Source organism: Microcebus murinus, chromosome 10 (assembly GCF_040939455.1).
Source record: "Microcebus murinus isolate Inina chromosome 10, M.murinus_Inina_mat1.0, whole genome shotgun sequence".
Classification (NCBI taxonomy): domain Eukaryota; kingdom Metazoa; phylum Chordata; class Mammalia; order Primates; family Cheirogaleidae; genus Microcebus; species Microcebus murinus.
Window position 1 is genome coordinate 79,935,992 of NC_134113.1, and position 20,803 is coordinate 79,956,794.

Below are 20,803 nucleotides of genomic sequence, written 5' to 3' on the forward strand. Positions count from 1 at the left end.
GCCCCTCGCCCTGGCCTTGGCCCTTGGGCTTTCCGAGGCCTGCTCTTCTAGCGGCAGCTGTTTCAAGTTTTGTTCTTCTCTAAAGCAAGGCCAGCCCGCCAACTTTCTGATATTGTGGGTCAGTGTCAAAGGCTCTTCTCTCAAGGTGGGCTACAAGTTAGTGGAAACATGTTTGTTTTATAGATACACAGATGTCCCCATATCTGTATTTATAGGGATGGCAATGCATTTATATTTAAAATGATTAATAAACTCATTTGTGCTCTGTTTGAGATGTTTGAAGTGCTTGAAAAACACTGAGGTAAATGTACTTAATTCCCTGGTATAATATTAATCCTTATATAAGTAGCAGTAATAAAGTACATTGCAAACACTTAGGGAAGCGTCCATTGTTCTGGACTTTACACGTCTAGACAATTGACAGTCTTTTTCTAGGAGTATATTATGCTAACTTTAACTCCCTTTTCAAGGTTGGCCTTGAAGAGATGTGAACATGTTACATGCTTGTAGATATCCTATATTGGTACTGCGGTGCTAACAGGGCAACTATGTATCTTTCAAGGAAGCATAAAATAGTGACTTCAGTATGTCTTTTCTGCCCCAGGAATGATTGCAAAGTAAATAAAGGACGTGTTAAACGATTGTTTCTAAAGAATGCATGTGAATTGTGGGACATATGGTGACAGTTACAGTTATATAGTATATTGGGATAGTGAAAAAATAATAGATATATGGAAAAAGATAAACATATGAATTAAAATTAAACCATTTTATGGTATATGCTATATTTATGAGTATCTATTTTAAATTATTTTAATATCCCAATATGTATCTCCCATAGTATATCTTAAATTGTCCCTTCAACCATTTAGAATTATTTTGATGTGATGTTTTTCAAACTATGCTTTGGAGAGAGAGAGGTTTGGTGGAATATTGTTCCAGCCTCCTTTACACAAGCACAAACTCACCCCTATTCTTTTTTTTTCACCCCTATTCTTTAGTTTAATATTTCTATTCTTCCTAAGTTTTTTTTGTTTGTTTGTTTGGTTTATTTTTGAGAAAGTGTTTCAAGGCTAAAAAGTTTGAAGACTACTTACTGCTTTATCTTTACATTAACTAGCTGTAACTAGTTTCTTAGGAGCCTGGTTTTATTTGTAGAATACCTATCGAAAATAGTGTATACCTCTAATGCAAAAAGTATTCATTGAATAAAAAATATACTGTATTCCAATTTTTTTGTATCCCATTCATGCATGCATGTGTGCACGCTGGACTTAAGATATAGTCAGTTGTTATAATCCTGTTCATCGTATCCCTGAATGCTCTCTTAAGTCAGGTGGTTAAATTGACCTGCCTAGTCCTCCCTGATACTAAATTTTGCTCTTATAAGGATCCGTCAGATTCAAGGATCAAGGGCATTTCCCTGAATCCTGCATCTTTTATAATTTCTTTTATAATTTCTAAAACTGCAGGATGCAGCCAGAACTGTATGTATGTGTCAAAAAAGCATGATTATATGTATTTGACAGGAGTTATAGAGAAATAAATATGAGAACAATTTATTGTTTTTCAACTAATAGAATGTAAGTGATGTCTCATTTGAGTTTTCATGACTAGTCTTATGCTCAGGCAGCATTTCCTATTTTCTCTTGTGTTTCATCAACATGTTAGTAGGACAGCTTCCTATTTGTTAATTGGATTAAGAGTTTGTTTAAATATGTTTTAATTTAGGGGTTATTTGAGGTTGCTCTTTGTACCTAGATGTATCCATTAGAATGTTTTATGTAATAGTGCAGTTTCCTTCTAAAATAATTTGTTTACTTTCCTTAAACCAGAAAGGGCTGGGCATCTTTAATGTATGTGGTTTTATTTATTGTTTGCCTGCCATGCTTCCAGAGTATTTAAATGATAAGGGGAAATCTTTAGATTCTCTTCATTTAATTTAGCAGTTTAATTGGACAGGATCATTATTACATTTTCTTTTAGTGAATTGCGGGTTTCTTTTTCAGTGAATCAAAATGTTCAGGTTGCTTATGAAGTTCAGCCCTTGGCATAATGTCACTAATGATTTCTACAGTACCTTGAAATAAAGCAACAGGAAAATCTATCAACAAAGAGATATAAATGGGCTATTTTTAGATCAAAAATAATATTCAAATCATTCATACCAGAAGAAAAGGACAACAGTGGGCAATTGCATATTCGATTACTTTAAATGCAATCAAAATGGCAGTGACTGCCTAATTGCCAAAATAGCATCTGGACACATGGAAAAATGGAATGGTGGTTGTATTTGACAGAGATTATTGCCATTATGAAATTAATGAAGAGGTCTATTATGTTATGAAAGCAGAAGCTAGTCCATTATTTTTTCTTAAAATTTTAGACATTTTTTAATTTCAGCATTCTTTCTTTGGTATATTTTTCCTGGAATATGCCTTCAGTTGATACTTTTTTTTCTGATGCAGTTTCTAACTGTGGATACCCTAGGTTGTTTCTAAAGTCTTTCTCATGGAAAGGAATAAAACATTTGCATGTGTGTGTATTTGCAAGGGGGAAGGGAGATCTATAGAATTTTTGGTTTCTTTTTGGCAGGGATGAACTCTCTTCTGGTCTTTTAAGAGTATCTCTCACCAGTTATTATCTAATTGCCAAAAGTAATGGCTTTTAAAATAGGTCTCTTTTTATTTAACTCTTTGTGGTTGCCTTTTTTGGACAATTTTACCCTTTCTAGTTTAGTGCTTTACCCACCTTATCACACAGTCTTGCATACTTATGAAATAAAAAAAAATCAATGATATTTGTACACATTTCAGTGTAATATTTTTATCTCTAAGTTTGAATTCTCTATTAGATATTCTACCATTATGTTAAATTCAATGTACCTTATCACTTTTTCCACCCAAAGGTTCCAACTTTCCAAACTTATGTTCATAACACCACTGTTTTCTGTGGATTTTGTTTGGTACTCTAACCCATGCTGTTTCTTATATTTTAGTCCTTGTCCAGGAAAGCCTTCCTTGAGGAAGTAATATTTAAATTTATATGTAAAGTTGAAGATGGCAGAGCATGTCCCAAACTTGAGAAACAGATTATGCAATGGCCTAGCAATACCAGTGTACACAAATTGAGGGTACCAGAGTCCTCTGTTTGTTTTTTTTTTGTTTTTTTTTTTTCCTTCAAATAGAGGATGCCATGGTATTACAATGCTGTGAAATGGTCTAGGGGATAAAATAATGAAAAAGATAAGCATCTATCTTTATAGAGCTTAGAGTCAAGTGGTCGGAATTTATGTTATACTTGGTATTATGGAAGAAGAATGACAGGTGATAGATCAGGGTAAGATTCCAATAGGGACTGATAACTCAACAAATCTTTAAGGAAGAGTAGAAATTAGCCTGATAAATTAGGGGTAGGGAATGGGGAAGATATAGCAGCAGTAATGTATAGTGCAGATAAAAGCATGGAGGAAGAAACAGCAGGGTGTGTACTAGCAACTATACCAGTTTGGTGTAGCTGGAGCATGAAGTTCATGATATATAGTGAGAGATGAGGCTGAATGAGGAGGCCAGACCAGAGCATGAAGAATCATATATGATATGCTAAGGAGTTTTGATTTATGATATCAATTATCATCTTTTATACTTGAGTTATATACCAATTTTGTTTTTAAAAAAATTACATATCCCCAAGAGAATATTCACTGGGATCTTGGGATTTTAGTTAAACATTTATTTCAGAAACTAAAATTGTATTCTGTGAAGACATCTTTAAATTGAAGATTATCATCATAAAATGGGAATTTTGTTTGTTCTAACTGGTAAAATAATTTTTAATAATAAAAACATATTACAGGTCTCTGAAAACAAACCTGTCTGGGTTCTGCTGATCTGAATTTGAGAATCACTGTATATAGTTGATAGGCAACCACTAGAGAGTTTTTAGTTAATTAGATGAATATTTTAGTAATTTATGTACATTTAACTTTTTAATAAACATAATAGATTCACTTCACATTCAAAATAAAAAGCATATAAAAATCTAAAAACATATAGTGAAAAGTTTTAATCTCCTACCTGTGCCACAGCTGTCCATTTCCCACCTTCCCTTGCTCCCACAATTTATAACCATTTTCATTTAGTTTTCTTATGTGCATTTCTGAAGTTTTCTTACACACAGTGAATCCAAAAGAAATTTGATGTCTTATTTTCACACAGTTTGTACCATAATGTTTCAGTGTGGGTTTGTACCTTGCTTTTTTTTCCACTTAATATATATCATCAATTTAAATATTGAAGTTCTTTTCATATCAATGCATAGATAAGTTCCTTGTTTTGTTTTTTTTTTGACATCTATATAGCATTCCATTATGTTGGTGTATTCTTAATTAATGAACATTAGGTTGTTACCAATCCTTTGCTATGACAGTGACTAACTTAGAATACATATCATTCTGTACATGTGAAAGCATATTTCTAACATAAGTCACCAGAAGTGGAATTGCATTTGTAATTTTGGTAGACATTTCTAAATTGCCATCCATAAGGCTTGTTTCAATATACATTTCTACTAGTAATATGTGAGAATGCCTCTTTCCATAAGTCACAGACTACGTGTTAGTAAGCTTTTGCGATATTAACAACCCCACTCTCTCCATGAATTATATATTTTTTCTTGCTTGTGTTACCCTAGGGTTGTGGGTTGGCCGTGGGTCAGTTGCATGTTGGCTTCATTGGACTCAGCTGGTATCTATTTGGGTCCAAGTCTCTTCTCATTCTAGGACCCAGGTTGATGGTCTAGCCCCTACTTGGAATATACTGTTTACAGGGTGAAAGACAGGAATAAGAGACATTGGCTGAGCCAAACCAAACATTCATGTAGAAAGCACCATATTGCATTGAATAAAGCAAGTAACATGTCTAAGACAAATTCAGTGGGAGAAGGAAATAAACTTCCTCTGCAGGGAAGTATTGCAAGGGAAAGAACAAATTATTTATGAATGAATTATATAATACAATGACCATCAAAGTTTTTATTTTTTCTCAAGCTGATAATTTATAAAAAAAAAGGTTGTCACATTGTAGTTGAAAATTACAATATAATTATAATGGAAGATATTGAGCATCTTTCATCTGTATAAGAACATTTTCATTTCCTTTTCTTTGAATAATTTATATTATTTATCTGTTTTAGATTGTTGATCTTTTTCTCATTGATTTCAAAGATCTCTTTACACATCATGGAAGGTAGCCCTTTCTTTAGATATGATAATTCCTGCATATCTTTTGATTTATTTATGGCACCTTTTGTCATTCAGAAGTTTTTGATGTTTATATAGTTGGATTTATTAATTTTTATTATGGCTTCTGAATTTTGATCCATTGTTTATAAGACCCTCTATTCTCCAAGAGTGTGTTTGAGTTTGCTCATGTTCCCTTCTAATACTTTATGGTTTTATCCTTTGCATTTAAATCTTTGATCTATTTGGCATTTATAGTCCTCATATTGGTCATGAGTTACTTATAAAGTATTAGTTGAATGTCACTTGTATTATTTACTAATAGAATATATTAACTTCCCTCTGTGTGTTTGGGTTTTTTTTTTTTCCTCTACTTTGTTTCATTTGTTTTTCAATTCATTCAATACTACATTGTTGTAATCATTGGGATTTTTATATTGTGTTTTAATTTCTAGTAAGCCGAGCCCTCATTCTCTTTATTTTTCAAAGTTTTTCTGATTATTTTTGTTTATGTTTATATAAAGGTTTGAATTCGTTTGTCTAGTGTTTTAAACATATGCTATTATTTTAATTTGGAAATCATTAAATTTATACATTGATTTAGGAAGAACTGGTATTTTTATAGTATTGATGCTACCTATCCAGGAACTTGGTATGCCTTTCCTTATTGTTGTAAAGCTTTATTTAAATAGGTATTGTATATAAATGAGATTATTCTTAGATATTTTGTCTTTTGTGTTACTAATGCTAATAGAGTCTTTTTTCTCTTATCTCTAATAACTGGTGTTATCATATATATGAAAGCTATTGATTTCTACATATTACTTTTGTTCCCTACTGTAATTCTGAATTCCCATAGGGCTTCTGGAGGTTTTCAATTGATTCTTTAATATATATCTTATTAACTACAACAAATTAATTCTAAATTCTTGAAGGTCAGAAGTTGATCATCTTATTTTGAAATCACTTTTTGCTTAAATTCTCTTCAAAACTTTGTTTCAAAAAACAACACTGTAATCATTTTATCTTGCATTACAGATAGGCTTTGGAAATAGCTCTCTTATAAAGTAGAACAGGCACTAGGTTTGTAATCAAAAGACAAGTTCAGATTGTCTTTCTGTCTCTTACTAGCTGTGCATTCAGATGCCAGTTAAGTTTTGTCCGTGCATTTTCCTTTAGATTTGTTAAGAACATTAACAAAATTAATCTATGTGAAAATTACTGATTTCTAGTTAGCAAGAATTTGATAATTGTTTATGAAACAGGCTAGATAGAATGTCTCATATCCTGAAATAGGTGATGATTCCATTAAAAAATATATTTTTGTGTCTCTACCTTTTATCAGAGTGCTCTTGCCAGAAAAAAATGCCCAGTAGAAATATTAGTATATTGATTCTTCCTTTTTTCTCTCAATGTGTCTAGTAAAATTCAGGGTACACACTCAGTATAAGAACAATGTTTATTAAGTTGACTTATTCATTAATATTAAGAATAATAGCCCAGCTGTGAAGGCTGAATAAATCTGAAGTTGGGTTCCCATACCAGGAATAGCATTCATGACCTTAGATGTATGTTTTTATTTTCTTATGATGTGCTTAGTATGCTAGCATATCTTGCAAATGCTTAGGGTCTTTTAGTCAATGCTTTGACTTTATGCAAGATTTGAAAATAAATATTTCTGATTACAGACCCATAGTTTCTTTAGTTAATTACATTTAAATGTTTTTAATAGTAATATACATTTTTATACCTAAGCAGTTCTTTAACTTCAAGACAATTTCAAATGTTAACTTATCTTTTTTCTCATTTATTAAAATACACAGTTTATATGTTGAAATTTTAATATATAATTGGTTTAAAATACAGTTATAAATTAAAGGTCCTATAAATGCTTGGTGCATAATTGAATGAATGCACTCATTTGGTAATGCCTATTTTTGTGTATTTTCATCCTGTGCATAGTCTGACTGAATTACTTTCTAAATTGTGGCAGTAAGTAATTTTTGTTAACAATAACGTAAAAAAAAAAAAAAGCTGTCTCTTTGGCAGCAGTTCTTCAGAGTATCCGTAAAGTATATTTTTAAATATAGGTTTTCTTGAATACATTTGCAACAACTTTTTAGTTTGCTTTGAATTTTTCATTTGATATTTTGAAATTTTGGTTTAAGACAAAATCCTTTATATTTATTCCCCCCTACATTTCAATCATTGTTCCATCATACATACATGTGAGGTTTTCAGTATAGTAAGAAACAGCTTTTAATTCTCTCACTGAATTAGGTAATACTAATAAATATAATTGAACTTATCACAGAAAATGAAAGTTGTGACTTGAAAATTCAAGAAAACTTTAAGAATCAAAAATAGATGAATTTACTCATACAATTAGTTCTTTTGAAAACATCATTATTTTTGTGTCCAATTAAATTTTCCTGGTTATTATAACTAATTAACTTCTACAAATTAACTTTAATTAGTAAAAACAATTATTTTCCTTACTCTGTTATATTGCTGTGTGAATGTAGTGTTATGACATACTTTAAAGGGTCAAAAAAACCTATCAACTACAGGGACCATTCTTTAAACTTTTAAAAAAGGACGCATGTGTGACATATATCTGTGACATATTTCTTGCCCTGAGAAGGGCAAGAAATTTTATTTTGGAAATTATAAATTGATTTATCAAAGAAGAGATTCAAAGCAGAAGTACAGAGTTGAAAGGAACCTTAGAAATCATGTTCCCTGAGATGTTAAAGACTTAGGCAATACCAAATCATTAGTAAGGAAGGAGCAACGGCTTTTTTAGAGCACAGGCCTCCTAACTTTCAGCTTAGCTATAATTTTTCCCATTGTGCTGTTCTAGACACAAGTAGACTGGAAATTCTTAATAGGTAACATTCTCATTCACTATGAATAAGATATTTGTAATTTACTTAGTGTACACTCAAAGGGGAATATAGAGAATAGACAAGAGTAGTTAACTCAAAAATGAAAGAAACCGTTCAAATGTTTTTGTATTTTACTCAGTTTTAGCCCTCATTTCTGCTCTGATAAGTTAACATAAAGAAATATATACATACATTGTAGGAAAATTCCCAAATGAAGTACACTAAAATATTTTGCAGACACTATCTAACAAGTAAGAACCAAAACTACTTTGTAGCAATGTAATGGTGCCTCTCTATAAAATATCAGGGCAATGTGTTCCCTGAATTTTTTTCCAGGTTGAAAAATTATAGTGCAGAAAGTTCGGTGGCCAAGAGCACTTTTTAAAGGTATGGACCTATGCGAATGGCTTCTCATCTCAAGGGCTATATGTATTCTTACTCAAAAGAAGCCTTCTGATTTTTATCACCAGAGTGGTTGGTTTATGCCCTTTTTATCCTCATAAACTAACAACCATTAGATATCACCACTTATCATAAGGAGAGATAATTGCGTACTGAGTAAAAATAAATTAAGAAAACATAGATTAAGTTCATCTTATTTTTCTAATTAATACTCTTTGCCTAAAATAATTGATTTTTCTTCTGTAAGACAGAAATTCCATTGCAAAGTAGTTGTGTAGGGACCAGGAAATTGGCCCCAGTATTCTCCTGGGATTCTAAAACTTGGAAACATATCAGGAAAGGGAATCCTTAGAAATTATTCTTAAAAAGAGAGCCAAATTACATGAGGAGTAGTGTTAGTTCTGGTGATTGTTATCACTATAGATGAGGTGAGAATACTATTCTTGAACTATTTCAATTGTTGTATAGAGAACTATCTTTTATATCAAATTATCAGTAACATGGTACAGTCATCAGTCAACTTTTCTAAAATTTGAGCATTCAGTTAGCATTAAAACATTTTCAAGCACTTTCCTGTGTACTCAATACTTAATTGCCATTATGCTGTGTTTGAAATAAATTAACATTCATTGCCTTTTAAGAACTTTGAAGGAAAGATGGCGTAACTTTGATGTTCTCCATCTCTGCACTAGTTTTGGGACCTTCTCACTTGTTATTGGGATAATAAACCTCCATATCTAATATAGTTGTTTGGCTATTAAATGAGATAATATATTTAAAAAATATGTATAATATAGATGGTCCTCAAAAAATAAAAGCTATTTTAAAAATGTATCTCAAGTTATTCTGAAGAAAAGAGATACATAATAAGATCAAACAGTGGAAACAATTACTGGAAGTGACATCACCTTTTCCTACAAAGTATGAAACTAGAGTATCTACGGTGAAAGTATTCCTTAAGAACACTAATTTTTCAAATATACAATCTGAATGTAATTTATTTGTATACTCTAACTAAGGAACTGACAATAGAGAAAGTATGGAATAAAAAAACCTTGAATTTGTAGGCTATTGTATGCTAATTCTCTGCCATATATGTATTATGGGGAATTGAATTTTAGGTTTTTAAAAAAGAGGATGGGCTAGTAAATTTCTAATGTGTTTTCTGAAGAGGTCCAATATTAAAAGACTCAAAGTCTTAAGCTTATTGTGATAGATGACTTCACCAGGCATCTGGTGAATGACTGACAGGTGAACATTGGTTGGACGTTCCTTTTTTCAAAAGAGGGAGTGTTGTTTCTTTTTATTTTTAATGTTTTTTTGTGACAAAGCAAACAAGTGCAGGAAAAAATCATTTTCTTAATGCCTCTTGTGTAACATTAAGGTAGTATAATGTTAGTATTGTCTGACACTGATAAGCTTTAAATTCATTGTAGTTGTAACACTAAAAGTTTCATTTCTCAAAAATAGTCTTCCAAATTCCATGAAGCGTGAAAACTGTAGCTTGATGGTAAGAACACAAAGCTAATATTAAAGTGTAATCTGTACCTAATACGACATATTTTAATTTCAGTTATTAAAATGGAAGATGTTTAACAATCCCATCCAAAAATAGGGGAATGAAAAATATGTCCTTTTAAAATGAGTAAAGAAATAGTAGAAATGCTTGCTTGAAACGGTATCTGGAAAGGGGTTAAATTTGGGAATCACTTGTTTATGATCTTAAAACTTCTTGATATTCTCTTTGAGAATTTTCCAACAGTGTTCTCTAGCATATCTTATATTTCCTTAGCCTGTGTCAGTTTCCTTTTGATATTTGCAATGGAAACAACATGAGCTGAAAAGCATGCTTTTTCATGTTCATTCCATTTTCCATGATACTGCAGCAGCAGTGTCAAAGAGACTCATTAAATGTAAAACTACTTTATAAAGTTTCTACTGTACTTTGTGCTTTGGTCATCTCTGAAGATATATTTGTATATCTGTGTTTATAGATCATATTTATATTACTCATCATTTTAAGTATGTTCAGTTAAGTTCTCATCTCTGTTTTTCGTTCGTTGGCTTATGTATTTTGTTTTTTGCTTTTCTTACCATATTCACCTTGGGAAGCTTGGATACTAAACAACTAATTTGATATTTAGTCATATATGTGTATATTGGTATGTGTGTATATATAATTAGATTTGTTATAAATTTTTCTGTTAAAGCCATAGCACTTAACATATTGGTTAAGTATTTAGTAGATGTTAAGTGAATGCTGAGGTGTGTCTCAATCCATATACATTATGAAACCTTCTGGAATCCTACTTACAATAGCACAGCAAATACTATATTGGGATGTTATTTCTGATGTCAGGATTACTAGGTATATAATCATTTGAATATCTTAAGTTTTCAGATAATTGATAGAGAATATAGGTTTATTTAACACATACCATGTTCTAGTCATGAGCACATTTAATATTTAAATATTTTAACTTGCAATGTAAAATAACAGATGACTTAAAAGTAATAGTAATTTAATATTAACCTTGGATTGATTGGATTATTTTAGTCATTTAATAAAATAACCAGCAGCAAAATTCGACTAAAACCTTTTGGAACTGTCTTCCCTTTTGCTGACATTCTAAAATCTGGCAGAAATGTTAATTTGCAATATAGAATTAAAATGAAAGAAAACTTTTGTGGCTTGGAAAGGTATATTTAAAAATGTTCTATTCAACCATCAAATATAGTACTAGCTTAGTGACAATGAGATTTTATAAAATTTGATTTTTTATAACAATTACCTAAAAGGCTTTTAGGTCACTAAATAAGGAGCACCATCTTGGGATTTCATTCAGCTATAAATTCTGGAGGATCAGTTTATTCTGTATTATGATGTCACACGCGAAATAGGGCAATAGAAGATCTGGCTTCAAATAACAAATGGGCTACTAGCCAGTTGTATGCTTTTAAATTCTTTTGCCCAAGTTTGAACACTGGGAAAATTAGGGATATTCATACCTACTCCTTTCCACACTGCTTAAGATCCATGAGGTAATCTATGTGAACAAAATTCCTTATGAGCTTGGAGTTTTATTAGTTCCAATTATCATTATTAGGATGATCACTATTATATTTGGCAAATTTTCTGTCTAGTTCTTAGTCTGTTTCTACTCTTTCAGCATAGATGATTGTGCAAGAAATAATTTGTTTTGAATGGCTACAGGAATGTTTATAGAATATGTTGAGATCTAAGACTAACTTTCAAAGCATTTAACATTTTCCTATATGTTCTTTGTGTTTATTTGGCATGTGTATAGTTATATATACATATATTAGCTACTATAAAAACAAAACAAAAGACAAGGAAGATTCCAAGGTGAACGTTTTTCCTTTATACAACAGTTGGCCTCAAACACTCATACTCTCTTTCTTACCTGCTCTGGTGACCTTCTGGATTAGAGTTTCAGAGAAACAACCAGAGGTAGTAGCAGTAGCAAGACAGCAGCTGGGACCATACGGATCTCAGCATCCTGCCTTATGGCCATTATCTTTGTTTCTATCTTTATGCTGCCACTATGTCTCCTTCTTGTGCTCTCCCTGCGTCCTCTCCTCCCTGCCTCCTCCTCTTCCTGACTCCAGCTCCCATGGCTCCCTGTAACTAACCCATCCTCCTTCCTCATTTTTCTCTATAGATATAAGATGAAACAAGATTCCCTAATTAGGAAAAATTTTAAAAAATATATTTTTTAAAGTATGTGTAGCTGTGCAGCTACCATAGCCTAATTCCCATAACCACCATTAACAATAGAAGAAAAATATTATTTTTGTATACATTATCAATTAGAGTGTATTAGATTGTGGTTCCCTTAAGGGCTGAAAAAAATAGATATTTAAAATAAATGCAACAGTTTTCTCATTTTTCTACATAGGATTAGGTTGTTGCTGTAATAAAGAATAATTTGAGGCTAACGACAAGAAAGAATAGTGAGTAATATCCTTCCCCCCTTCCCCAACTGCTGAAAATGAAAATCATGTCAGCATCAAGTCATTTTTGCCACATCCCTTGTTAACAGCTCTTTCAGGGTGGGTCATAATTCTGTGTTTTTGTTAGTGTCTTAACTCCATAGTGACATGCTTGAATCTTATTCCACATTGATTTTGTAGTATATATGTGTATATTTTTAGGCTATCTCATGAATGATGGATCTCATTATTAAGTTATTATCAACTTTGTCAAAAAACGTATAAGCTTTGAATGAAGAATAAATGTACTAATATGAGAAGGTTAATAATTGATTTTTCTGTTTGGTATATGTGTATGGTGTGTCATTGTGTATGTCTCAAAAAGTAAACTTACTGTCTGCCTGTCGCCAGAAGAAAAAAAGTGGGACCTAATCAAACTGCTGTGGGGTCAACCCTTGTGGTTTTAAAGGCCCTTAATGTTGTCCAGCTGCAAAATAAAAGGAATTGGGAGGGGAAGTTGGAAGGAGTGGAGGGGGTTGGGGGGAGGAATGTGTGGAAAAGAACAGGGAGTCTGGCTTTTATTTTTTTTTTTAAGTGAGTTCAGTGCCAGCCTGGACATTGGCTGTACAGACTATTGAGCCATTGTCTGCTCCATTTCCAGAATAGCCCCCAGTTAATCACTTCGGCTTTGAAGGGAATTTCCTCGTGGAATTCTCCACAGAAAATCTAATCAACTGACCTGCCCTCTCAACAATGGAAGGCTTTTTTTTCCTCTCTTTCCCTTATTGGGGCGGGCTCTGTAATGTAGCCTTTTGTGCAGAATGAACCCTCCCAGTAGGAGTGGAGAGCGTGTGTGAGTGACTGAGTGTGTGTGTGTGTGTGTGTGTGCGCGTGTGTGAAGAATGCACACTATCTCATGTTGGTGAGTGTGTGCTTACTCCCTGACCAGATGCTGCGGTGCACGGGGCAGCCACCATCTCTGCATGCACGTCTGTGTAAGTGTCTCTCTCTCTGTGTGTATGTGCCTCTGTCATTTCATGTCAAAGGTACATTACCTGATTACCTTCCTCGCCTGCCAGATTTTTATCTAGATAATTGGAACTGCTATGGAGGCTGTGCCTTGCCAGCCAGCTTAGGATCTGTAAAGCCATAGTTTGTCCACCTTGTTATCTGTGGGCTTCCTGGGCAGAGGAAATTAAAGAGATCCACAGCCAGGGGAGCGCTTCCTTACCCCTGACCTCCCCGGCGATCCCTCACAGGACAGTTTGTTAGTACCATCTTTTTTTTTTGTTTTTGTTTTGTTGTTTTGTTTTTATTTTCTGGTTTGCTTTTGGGCTTTACTTATTTATTTTTTTTGTCCGCGCGCGCGCGTGTGTTATTTTGGCATGTGGATACCTATTCCCCTCCACATCGCACATCGTGTTTTATGGAGTTTGGAGCTGAGGAAACTTTGGTTGGGTTGCCAGGACGTTCGCACCACTTTGTGGAAAGCACGAGCTAACAGTGAGACCGACAGAGTGAGTGACAAGTTGTTTACAGGTTTCCTTGAAGGGGCCTCTGCTATATTTCAATCTGTCAAAGTTGCTTTTCTTCCCTCAGAACAATGCCTGATTGTTGTATGAGTGTGTGTGAGTGTGTGTGAGTGTGTGTGAGTGTGTGTGTGTTTCCGTGTGCGCGCACGGAGAGAGCCTAGGAAGGGGTGAGAAGGGAAAAAAAAAAAACAATTCTTTGTGTAAAAATGCTATTACTAACATTTAATTTTTCTGCTTCATTAGTTCATAAACGCAGTTTAATCTAACCGGCGTTCTGTTATTATTACGGACTTCTTCTTTTTTTTTTTTTTAGTCCGTAACAGATAACATTTTACAAAATCGTACTGTTGTGTGTGTGTGTGTGTGTTACGTGTGTGTGTGTGTGTGTGTGACTTTTATTATTTAGAAGAGAGAGTACGGGGGACGTGTTAAATGAGTTGACTTCTCACATTCGGTGGTGTCTAGAAGAGAGAATTAAAAGGAAAGGACAGGCACCCTGAGGTTGTCTAGTGCCTTGCAGCCGGAGCGTGCGGCTCCGCGGAGGGGGAGCGGCCAGACCCCGCTGCTGGAAGTGCGCTACCCCTTTAAGAGACTGGTCAAGGAGTCCTAGGAGAGGGAGAGGAGGGGAAGGGGAAGGGGGGGAGAAAGAGAGAGGGGAGAGGGAGAGAGAGAGAGAGAGAGAGAGAGAGAGAGAGAGAGAGAGAGAGAGAGAGAGTGAGAGAGAGAGAGAGAGAGAGAAAATCAATTGGTTTAGAAGGTTTGGACTCACTTGACAGGTTCAGTTGGAGACGATCATAGGTGGCTGCTGTGACAAAGGGAAATTGTGCTTTTCCAGCATGCTTACTGACCCTGATTTACCTCAGGAGTTTGAAAGGTGAGTACAGTTTTTTTTTTTTTTTTTTTCTTCTCTCCCCCCTGATATATTGAAGTACAACTCTCCCATTTTACAGTAGTCTCTGGATCTCTGGAAGATGCTTCCCCAAAACGTGTTTGTGAGAGAAGCTTTTTTTTTTTTTTTTTTTTTTTTTTAGCTAGGGCTTCTGCAGTCTTGTTCACTGATTTTTTGTTTGTGGTTGCCCGGACCAAATTGAACTGATTTTGCAAAGTCTCTGAGATTTCTGCTAATGTTTTCAGGTTGCGTCCTGTAACAGGGAATTAAATGAGCATTAAGCATCTCTCTCTCTCTCTCTCTCCCCTATTCGCTGCTTTTCTCTTCCTCATTCACTGTCTTACTTTCTTCCTTCATTGATTGTTTTCTCCCCTTCTACACCTTTAAAAAATGCTTTCGTGCACGGTGTTACCCTTTTCAGCATCTCTCTCATGTAATTTCTAGGGTGACAGAAGGTTTTAGTGGTGGTTTAAAGAGGCTATAAGTTCCTATTTGATCTTTCCGTAAAACTTTGGAAGCTGCTCAGTAAAGCACATGACCTTTTGTTGATATAAGAGAGCAGCTTTTTTTCCCCAAAGAAAATGTAACATCGTAGCTATATCTTAGTAGATTACTCTTGAAGTGTCAAAAATAGGGGGAAAAGGGTGGAAATGAGCCTGCTCCCTTTCCAAGTTTTAGTGACCACTTTTTGTGCTAGCTGTCTTAATTGAATTTTGATTTACTGTTATTTTTCCCTTTTGCTATGACGGGAATAAGTGTATTTGCAATTAAGTTGTTCCTGTTTAGAGAAGTATGTGCAACATCTTTCCATTTGATGTTGTTGCAAGTAAAGCAGGGCTTTGGAAAAAATTTTAGCCATCTTAATGTTCCTATAAGTACACATTGCAATTTTTAAATTTGAGTTCTTATCCCAGCATAAGTTCTTTTTTTTGAACTATAAATAGAATTTTGTTTGCCATTAAAAAGAATTCAAACTTTGTATTCTGTATGGTGAATTTAAAAAAAAAAGCTAAAAAAAGCCAGGATGCATGATACCCAGGCTTTTTTTCATTTTCATGAAAGCTACCTTCTGTATAAACATTTGTTGTATCTGACTATGCAATGCAAGCTAGGTGCTAGACCAGCTGGTTAAAAATATGCTAAGTCAAGCTGTTCATCGCTCAAACGACTGAATTTGATATGAAAAGACGAAAAAAGAAAGGACAAAGATTAAAACATTCTAGAAGTGAAGCAATGGAAGAGAAAAAGAGTATTGAGAATAAAATAACGCCCGAATGTGGTCACATATTAGAGAAGCCAATATCAGATGAGAGAAGAAAGTAAAATAGCTAACATATATACTTAAACAGTGTCTTCTTTCTTTCTTTCATTCCCTCTTTCTTCTTTTTTTTTTAAATTAAGGTGCATCCTCACTAGATAATTCCAGTGAATGATTGAGCTTTCTTAACACTTTTGAATTAATTTTTTCAAAGTTCTGTATATTAACTCTTTATATTAGTTACCTTTTATTTGCAAATATAGCCTTATTTCGTATGTAGATACCGAAGTTATTCATAGTGGAACACACTGGTGCCTAATGTAGCAATTTGTTAATTTAACACAGTTAAGTTTTTTTAGAATGCACAGAATAGCACTTAAATGATAATATTCTTTAATAGTAATTATACTTTTTGAAAATAAAACTCCGAGGCTGATTTGTAAGGCTGTTAACAGATTGTACTTATAAAAAGGTAGTTACATATTAACAGGCTGTAGCCTATTTCTCTATATAGGCAAGCTTCCTGCTGTGAACTTTATTTGTATTTTTTCAATTATCTCTTTTTAAACTCAACTTTTCCCTTTCCTATTCTGATGCTCCAATCTCTTAACATGTTTTTTTCCTCCTGGTGGGAATCTCATTTTTTGTCACCCAGAGGCATGCTGTTCTAACTGGCTAATTAAATAAGCAAGTGATAATCAATAGGGTTATTAGTATGGACATCATATTTAGAAATATTAGTGGCTAAAATAATTTTGAAAAATGTCATACAATATAAAATTTCTTAATAATTTCCCCTGTGGTTGTAATTGGTAATACATACAAAAATCTCAGTAAATCATTACTATTTGTTTACATTGAATTTGTACGGGTGAGTGTATCTATAGTCACCCAGGCATGATAGAGTATATCATGCAGACACAACATTGAATGTATTCTCCAAAGGAGATATATGTGATATAACTGTACTCTCATATATAATCAGCTTTTTTTTTTTTTTTGCCTTTTCAACTATTTGCAACTTTCATTGAATAAGTAGGTCATTTCTATTGACTGCTAGTTTTTAGTCTATTTGCTCACCTGCAATAGATGAGTTTTCCTTTTTACTCAGACCTAGAAATATGAAAAAGATTTCTAAATTTCTTTATGAAACAGAGAACTTTGGTCTCAAGGACAAAAATAAGTTGCTTGGGGTTCATGCATTATAAAAGTTTTATGTGATTTTTTTTTTCTAATTTCATTGGTAGAGTCTTGTCCATCTTTTATTATTCTTTCCAACCTGTAGACTATTTGAACTTTAAGGAGTATTCAAAACTTAAATATCAGGATCAAAATTGAGATTTAGATTTTTGTATACTTCTGTATTATCAGTCCTAGAAATGAACCTGGTCAATACTCTCAGACTAATAAACAGTTGTTAAATAGTTAAGAAGTAGTAACAATTTCTTTGTTAAAAAATGTGGAGGAGGTAGAGCATATAGAGCAGTAATTCTAAAAAGTAAAGAACTTGAAATATTTCATTTTTATTTTCAAGCGTCCCTGTCATAACTGATTATGGTTACTGAAAAACACAATTCTCAGGTGGGAAGCAAATAGGTAAAGTATGTTCTAAAGAATTATTTGTAAGGAAAGTCTTTTATATCTTACTGTTTAGAGGAAACATAGCTGGCAAAATGGTCTAAATGTTAGTAATAGCATCATTAGAATGAATGCCTGAACTCTCCTAAATTTTTTTAAGGAGTCAATGAATTTATATGTTTTACTAAAAGTAAATAATGAATAATTGTGACATAAGGTTATCTTTTGAAAATATCACCTATTCTTTTATATTCCTGGAATGAAAATATTTAAAATAATTGCTTTAAATTTCAATCAGTTTGTTTATAGTGAATAAAAATAGTAATTTTTGCTAGTTTATCAGTGGTGTATTCTATTTCTTTCTTTTATTTATAATGGTCCTATTTGATTGTAATGTAATAGTTTTATGACTAAACTACTTGTTACACTTTCTGATTGCTTTATTTTAGAGACTTAATTAAAAAGCAAGTGTAAGATGATTGCCTAAGAAGACAGTCTGATAGTGTCTAGAAAGGAAAAAAAAGTTGGGATTGAAGGCAGTGGGATGAAGCAAGTTAAGTTTATAGTATCATCTTGCTTCACCAAAATTGGTGCAGATGACAGTATATTTTCTAGATGTTGAGTAGAACACTGTAAGAGTAAAACCTGCAATAAAAATTAACTCCACTCTTTTACTTTATGTTCCCATCAAATTTATTTTTGGTCATACTGATTAAGAAATAATTTTTGTTCTCATCAGAAAACTTCTAAGTGTTTTTCTGAAGAAAGACACACCAGGTACTGTGAAAAACTAATTTGTAAAATTCTCACGGAAAACTACTGCTAGAGGTTTGCAAGACTATCTCTGACATTAGTGGTATTTTAGTTACCTAAAGTTTGACCATAGCAATAAAATATTTATTATGTAGACAGATTTATCCAGCTTAATTAGAAACTTTTTTTTAAACCTTTGTGCTCATCAGTGATAAGTACATTCAGGTTAGCAGGCAACCTCTAGGTGTGAATCAAAGGAAAGTTATCTTTTCACATTCTGTCACCTAATGACAACTACAAACCTGTACGTTTGATATTATGTTTTCAGGATGTTCTGATATTGGACCTTGATCATTTTATTTATTTTTCATTTACTGCTACTTTATAGTGGAAAAGGTGCCTCTATACCTGATTATAGATTTTAATTACCATCTCAATAATTTTCAAGCTAACTGAGCTAAGACATTGATTTGGAATGCAGCTTGCATGGGGCAGTTTATAAACCACATTTCTGTCACACTCACACTGGAGTACTGTCCTAAAGACTTGGCAGGAGACCTGACTGATTACCAAGAACAATTAAGGGTTAAATGTCAGGTGGCATTGTGTACTGCTTAGTGTTTAGCAGGTTTGATAGTTACAGAAATGTGCAAATATTATGATTACTTCACATGTTGATGTGTTCTTATCTATGTTTTTCAAACACAATAAGCGCATGCTAAAGTATTTACCTGTTTTTAGGGAGGTTTTAACTAAAATCTGTACATGCATCATACATGACAGGCAAATAATAAAACCCGTTCTGATTCTTAAGCATATTACTCCTCCATGGAGTTGGAAGCTATTTCATATGGATTATTCATAATGCATTTAGAAAGCAAAATTACATTCATGGGTAAAGTCTGATTTTTATTGTCTGTTCTTTCCACTATCAATTCTTTAGCCTCCTAATGAGTATATTGTATAATGCAGATGTGTATTATGTAGCCTGAATTCCTTTCTTTTAATAGATTAGTAAAATAAGTGTAACTGATGGATTTTTTTCTTTCACAATTTGTTATTCTTTTATAATTTCAATGACGTTAACCTACAGCATGGGAAATAAACCATTCTAAGTTTTTCTCCTGTATTAACTCACATGTACTTCCAATATGCCACGTCTGTGATTCAGATGATAGAAATCAGATAAAAATATCATCAAATATTTAACCAAAGCATGAAATGTCTTCTGTCCTAATGGAAAAATTTTGTTGAACAAGAAATAGACTGAAACATAGCAAAAATGTTCCTTCCTTCATTCATTCTATCCTTCCTTCCTTTTCATTGATTGATGTCATCATCATTTTATATGTAATATTTGAATGCTCTGTAGATGAACCTGATCAAGTGATATTGCTGGAGTAGGAAAAATTTAAATTTACACATATTTTAGGAGAGTGCCTCCTGTTCTTACATTTTATTCCACAACTGATAATGGTTCAGGAGAAGACCTTTTTATTCTTCCCGACCTCTGTGATTTCTCCTGCAATTTGGAAGCTGTTCTTCCTTTCTGTTAGTATTATCTATTCTTTTCTTTACTTACTAGTTGAGAGTTCATACATCCCCTCTGGAGATACTGTGGCGTATGGTTCTGCTTGTCCAATAGGGGGGTGTTGCATTTCTCCACGTTCAGTATCCTTTTCCTTTGGAGCCTGAGAGTAAAACCTCAGCAGTACTCCCTGCCTTTGCCAGCCTGAGGAGTCAGAGACTCAAAGTTGTTCCCAGCTCTTGCGCCTTCATTGTAGAGCTGCATTCTGCTCAGTGGGCTGCCGAGAAGGACCAGACCGAAACAAGATTTAGAAGAATTCTGGTGAGAACTGTTTATAGGGATATGGTATTTTAAAAGAATGTAGTAAACAAACAGAATTGTGGCATAAACAAAGATAATTAGCATAAACAATGTCGTTTTAGGACAGGTGGTTTAAAAAAACAAACAAAACAAAAAACCCAAATATGAACCCAATTTGAATGCTGCCAGTTTGGAACCACTGAACCTTAATCTGTACTTCATGAGAATTACCCAGGTTTGTTGATAAACTTGTTAACATGCGTTTTCTGTGTCTTTTGTGTCATTTTCTGGTCATTATGCCCTTTTGTCACCCAGCTTGAAAGTAATTAATCTATTACAAGGTAGTTTAAGGACTTTTTGCCCATAAAACATGATAGAAGGAAAATTAAAAACAAAAGGTTGTAGATGTTCATAGACATTTGAAATCAGTGTCAAACCTTAAATCAATTCTAACCTGAACTCATCTCATTGTATTGCAAATC

General features: G+C 33.3%; 1 protein-coding gene across 11 annotated transcripts in view; it reads left to right on the top strand.

Moving 5' to 3' along the window:
* The window catches only part of SOX5 (SRY-box transcription factor 5), a 1,016,716-nt gene that overhangs the window by 571,709 nt on the left and 424,204 nt on the right, over positions 1-20,803 (top strand). For 3 of the 11 annotated variants that reach the window (XM_076007574.1, XM_076007582.1, XM_076007584.1), the window contains exon 1: positions 14,722-14,889. The exons of 7 other annotated variants lie outside the window; for them this stretch is intronic. In XM_076007574.1, the coding sequence (XP_075863689.1) occupies positions 14,852-14,889 (38 nt within the window). In that variant the 5' untranslated portion in view covers positions 14,722-14,851. Of the gene's footprint in view, positions 1-14,720; positions 14,890-20,803 lie in introns of those variants that run through there. One more of the 11 variants, XM_076007573.1, reaches the window with a different exon arrangement.